Source organism: Nymphaea colorata, chromosome 3 (genome assembly GCF_008831285.2).
Source record: "Nymphaea colorata isolate Beijing-Zhang1983 chromosome 3, ASM883128v2, whole genome shotgun sequence".
In the NCBI taxonomy this organism is placed as follows: domain Eukaryota; kingdom Viridiplantae; phylum Streptophyta; class Magnoliopsida; order Nymphaeales; family Nymphaeaceae; genus Nymphaea; species Nymphaea colorata.
Window position 1 is genome coordinate 8,059,128 of NC_045140.1, and position 5,917 is coordinate 8,065,044.

The window sequence follows — 5,917 nt, forward strand, 5'->3', positions numbered from 1 at the left end:
ATGGTGAAATGGTTCAACTATATCTTGGAGGCATCCGATAAAATTGAGATGTTTGAAGTGGTGGAAGGGCAGGTACAGGGTCGAGATGGTGGTGATCCCTCGTCTGGAGATGAATTGTTAACTGAAGTTCCTTTCAATGACTTGGACAATGCAGAGAATGCACCTAACTCTTTCCATATTAGTTCTTCTAAATGGTGACTGGTTCGTGTGTGGCTGCCCTTTCCATATCAGTATGAAAATTTGAGTGAAATGCAGTGAAACTGCTATATACTAGCTGACGTACATTGAGCTCACATTAAGCAGTAAGGATTGACACAACATCGGGCTCTAGGTGCCAGGGATATCTATGTGGCGTGAGGTGGTGTTCATATTCATAGTTAGTTGACTAACATGATGGATCATCTTGTGACACCATGACTGTTGATGTATAGACAAGATTCCATGACATAAAAATTTTAAAATCTTGGGCATTGGAAGTTTCTATAATTCGTAGGAAATTATACTTACATATTCAAATAAATCTATTCAAGAGTGGAGAAACTATACATTCTATAAGATAAAAGTCAAACTATTCATGATTTAATTCCATATTGAATCAATCTCCTACCCGATTGGGAGGAGGGGGCTTTTGGCGATAGAGCTAGAGCCCCGGCATCCCAGCCACATCGTTATGGAGGGGAGGCATGGGCAACTGGGGCCAGAATCAATCCAGATGGCTTGGAGAGAGAAAGATGGAGAGAGGGGCTTTTGGTCAATAGAGCCCTGGCAGCCCAGCTCCATCGCTATGGGGGCCATCAACAGAGAGACAAAAGGTGTGATGTACTTTCTCCATTTTCCCTCCACCCAGAGGCAGTCAGAATTTTTTTATAAAGGGGGTCAAATTAAAGTTTCTAAATTTTGACTAGAGCCAAAATAACATTCTTTAAAATGTTTTTATAAAACAAGTGAAATTTTCTAGACTTTACATGCAATTTTTTTTTTAAAAAAATTGAGGTGGGGCCGAGGCCCATGCGACTACCTTGGCTCTGCCCCTTCCTCCACCTGCCACCCTATCTACTACACTGGAATGGCTTTTTGAATGTGAGCCCATTGAGGGATCATGAAAGAAAAAAACATGAGCTGGCTCATTGATGTTGGCGGGCCCTCTAGCATCATCTTTGGTGTGGGCAGACATTAATGACAACTTTAATGATGTGGAGGATCATGTTTTTAGGAAGTGGAAAGCTGGTGGAGGGTGGAGATGAAGTTTGAAGGAGAGATAATGCTGCCCACATCTGGAGATGGACTGTTATCTCAGACCAGTCGACCCCACTCCAGCTTGACTCAAATTCACCAACGTAAACTCGATATGAGCTCGGCTCATCTAATACACAAGTTGAGCTCGAGCTTAGTTAAAATTTGAGTTCAAGCTCTATGAACTCAGCTCATTTAAAAACTCTACTCTGTGTCTTTGTAAATTTTTAGAGACATGTCGGTAATTGAGTAATTTTAATATTTTTTTGTGGTTTTCATTTCTATTCAAACAATATATATATATATATATATATATATATATATATATATATATATATATATATATATATATATATATATATATATATATATATATATATATATATATTGTACATTCTTACCTCGAGTAGGTAATAGACATATTGATGGTGACCCCTAATATCACGTACGTAAATGACAAGTTACCATCGTTATTTAAGACGTGACAATCTAGGCTTTTGGATCATAACTCAATCATAGGTGAGAAAAAGTGGACGGATCCGAGAGGTGGGAGCCGGTCACTCGGTCCGAGGCAGCATAAGAAGAAAAAGAAAAGAAAGAGTGAAAAATATAGATTAATAGAGGGAGCTCAAGGCTGCTCAAGCCAACCTATCATACCCCAACCCACCCTTGATCCCTCTTAGCCCCTGTGATACTGTCACATTTCAGACCCATGTTGGCTTCTTGTATGCCTTCAAACCTCCCAACCCATCAATTGAAGTCATTGAACAAGGGCTCCGCCGGCTTCTTGCTGAGTACAGAGAGTTTGTCGGCCGCCTCATATTCGACGACAATGGCCACCAGTGCATCCTTCTCAATGACAAGGACATTCGCTTCGTCAAAGTTACCTCTAGCTTCTCTCTCAGTAGCTTGATGGACAAGCCATCTCCGTACTACCCTGACTTGCACCCACATATCACGGGCATAGAGGAGGCGTTGTTTCAGGCGCAGCTCACCAGGTTTGCTTGTGGTTCCTTGGTTGTGGGCTGCACCTTCCACCATGCAGTCTTGGATGCGCTGTGTCTCAGCCATTTCCTCATAGCATGGGGCCAAACTGTGCGTGATGGCATCCCTGTTCTTCCACGGCTGCATGACCGCTCCATCTTCATCCCTCGCAACCCTCCTCGCTTTCAGTTTGAACATAGCGAGATTGAGTATACCGCCCATCACCAAACGGCCACACACCCAGAGTTACAACACACTATTGTGATGGAAAGGGCACACTTCTGTTCTGAATTTTTAGCTAAACTCAAGTTCAAGGCCTCTCGTGACAATCTTTGTGATAAGCCTTACACTACGTTTGAGTGCCTTACTTTCCCACCTATGGAGAAAGATCACCCATGTGAGGAATCTATAAGGGGAGCTGACTACAACAGTAAGGATTGCAGTGAACGGTCGATTTAGAATGAGGAATCCTACTGTGCCCATGAGATACTTGGGCAATGTGGTGCTGTAGGCTTGGCCTCGCTCTAAGGTGAAAGACCTCTTGTCCAAGCCAATGGGGCATGCAGCTAGGCTCATACATCATGCAGTGGCTCGAGTCGATGACGACTACTTCAGGTCATTCATCGACTTCTCAAGCTCGAAGCAAAAGATGAAAGGGCTGGTGCCAAGCGCCTATGGGGGAGACGTGGTGTTGAGCCCGGACTTGAAAATGTCCTCCTGGTTGAGAATCCCCTTCTATGATATGGACTTTCACACACATCCCACACCATAGATCTTCAACCGTCACATGTCTCACCTTCCCTTGTCCAGCCAATACCAACCCGATGAACAAAGCCGGTCCGATCAATTCCCCGTCAAATGCAACATTCACACTGCTCAATGCTCAAAGGAAGCATGGTACCCTTGGGTAACGTCAAGTCTATCATTGCGCTTCCCGGACTTCAAAATAGATGCATAAAAGTCCAGTATGTTGAGCCAAAGCCCACAAGATACTGCACAATTCACACCGCACCATAAAGTGAAAGGATACCCACGAACGAAATCTGACCCCTTGGCATATGGGTCATAGGGGGTAATGAAAAAGAGAGGAGTGGGTGCAAGATGACTGTTAGCTGAGGTTCTCTTTCCATGACTTAGAATTTGCAAGACTCACCTACCTCTTTCTAGGTATATCAGTTCTTCTAAATGGTGACGGTTAGCCACCCGTTAATGTCATAGGAGTGTGTTGTACTGGCTGACATATATTGAGCTCACACCCAACTGTATGGCCACCCAGACATATAATCAACTTTAAATAAGGATGTACAATTTAACTTCAGCTTTAAATAAGGAAGTACAATTTAACTTCAGCTTTAAATAAGGATGTACAATAAGTTAACACGGGCTCGACCTGAACTTGCCTATGCAAGCTTGACTTGTTTAAAAGAGTCGAGGTTGAGGTTGAGTTGATGCTCGAGTTAAAAATTTGGAGTTCGAGATACATGAACTCGACTCATTTAAATTTGACTCGAAATGTGTCTCTTTCTATTTCTTAATCATTAGTGGCATGTTTTGGTAATATTTTTATGAACTTTAATATCCTTTTTGTGGCTTTCATTTTAACTTTTATATATATATATATATATATATATATATATATATATATATATAGTTAAATAGACGAGCTCAAACTTGCCTCATAAAGCTCGAGTGAGCTAGAGTTGTGCACGAGCTGAACAATATGTGACTCGAGTTGAGCTTGACCTCAGCGTGCTCTTCGTACATTCCTTGCTTTGAACTGCAGACAATAGACATCACCATTAATATGTCATGCGTATATGATAGGTCATCATCATCATTTAAGACATGATGCTCTGGGATGTTAGATCCTACATACACTCATTGACATTGAAACTGGTTACATGCCCTGTCTGGTGCACAATTTTTTTGTTTGGCAATATGCTTAATAATCAAAATGCCTCCAGTTAATAGTAAAAAGAACTTTTTTAGAGATAAAAAAGAAAACCCAAAAGAAATTAAAAACTAACTAGAAAATTTCTCTTAAAGAATTTTCAGAGTACACCAACTCCCACTTTTTTTTTTTTTTTTTGGCTTATATGTCTTGAGTGCACCAAGCAGCTCACACAACTCACGCTCCATTTACATTTATTAGGTGGACTGATACAAGGGCCCATTCACATAGTTTATAAAACATCTTCCTCCCTGCCATCACTAGGTCTGAGGCAGCATAAGAAGAACAAGGAAAACAAACAACCAAAAATGAAGATCAATAGAGGGAGCTCAACACTGCTCAAGCCAACCTATCATACCCCAACCCTCCCTCCTACTGATTCCTTGATCCCTCTGAGCCCCTTTGATACCGTCACATATCAGATCCATGTTGGAACCTTGTATGCCTACAGACCTCCCAACCCATCAAATGAAGTCATTGAACAAGGGCTCCGCCGGCTTCTTGCCGAGTACAGAGAGTTCGCTGGCCGCCTCAGTTTCGATGACAATGGCCACCAGTGCATCCTTCTCAATGACGAGGGCATTCGCTTTGTCGAAGCTACCTCCGGCTCTCCTCTTGGCAGCTTGATGGACAAGCCATCTCCGTACTACCTCGACTTGCACCCACACATTACAGGAATAGAGGAGGAGTTGTTTCAGGAGAAGCTCACCAGGTTTGCTTGTGGTTCCTTGGTGGTGGGCTGCACCATCCACCATGCAGTCTTGGATGCACAGTCTCTCAGCCGTTTTTTCATAGCATGGGGCCAAACTGTGCGCAACAGCATCCCTGTTCTACCACTCCCACTGCATGACCGCTCCATCTTCATCCCTCGCAACCCTTCTCTCGTTCAGTTTGAACATAGTGAGATTGAGTATACGGCCCGTCAACCAAAGCCCAAGCACCCAGAGCTACAACACACTATTGTGATGGAAAGGGCACACTTCCCTTCTGCATTTTTAGAGAAACTCAAGTCCAAGGCCTCTGGTGACAATCCTTGTGATAAGCCTTACACTACCTTTGAGAGCCTTACAGCTCACCTATGGAGGAAGATTACCCGTGTCAGGAATCTAGAAGGGGAGTTGACTACAAAAGTAAGGATTGCAGTGAACGGTCGCTTTAGAATGAGGAATCCTACTGTGCCCATGAGCTACTTGGGCAATGTGGTGCTGTGGGCTTGGCCTCGCTCTAAGGTGAAAGACCTCTTGTCCAAGCCAGTGCGACATGCAGCTAGGCTCATACATGATGCAGTGGCTAGAGTCGATGACGACTACTTCAGGTCATTCATTGACTTCTCAAGCTCAAAGGAAAAGATGGAAGGGCTGGTGCCGAGCGCCTATGGGGGAGATATGGTGTTGAGCCCTGACTTGGAAGTGTCCTCCTGGTTGAATATCCCCTTCTATGACATGGACTTTGGTACAAACCGCCCTCGCCTCTTTGTACCTTCATATGAGAGAGTAGAAGGGTTCTTGCATATCGTGCCTTCCTTCACTGGCGTTGGAGATGTTGATGCCTTCGATTCTCTGTTTGAGAAGGACATGGGATCCTTCATAATGGACTGTATTATTTAGATTAGTACTTATATGCCAAACCTAGTGTATGTTTTGAAACTTAATGCTCCCTTTCACGCTTTCTACTTTCACTTGTTTAGGTAGTCCCCATGTTGTTGCTATGGACAATGTCAGTGAATTGTGGTGATCATATGATTTGGTA

At 43.2% G+C, this 5,917-nt stretch overlaps 2 protein-coding genes across 2 annotated transcripts; both read left to right on the forward strand.

Annotated features, from left to right (window-relative positions):
* LOC116250010 (agmatine hydroxycinnamoyltransferase 1-like) lies at window positions 1-2,676 on the forward strand. The gene is made up of 2 exons (XM_050076602.1): window positions 1-72; window positions 1,942-2,676. The coding sequence occupies exons 1-2, from the start codon at window positions 1-3 to the stop codon at window positions 2,674-2,676; spliced, it is 807 nt and encodes a 268-aa protein (XP_049932559.1).
* A 1,778-nt stretch (window positions 2,677-4,454) lies between these two features.
* On the forward strand, window positions 4,455-5,917 carry LOC116250011 (agmatine hydroxycinnamoyltransferase 1-like). The gene has a single exon (XM_031623329.2). It carries the CDS (start codon window positions 4,477-4,479, stop codon window positions 5,773-5,775), a length of 1,299 nt encoding a protein of 432 aa, XP_031479189.1. The 5' UTR covers window positions 4,455-4,476; the 3' UTR covers window positions 5,776-5,917.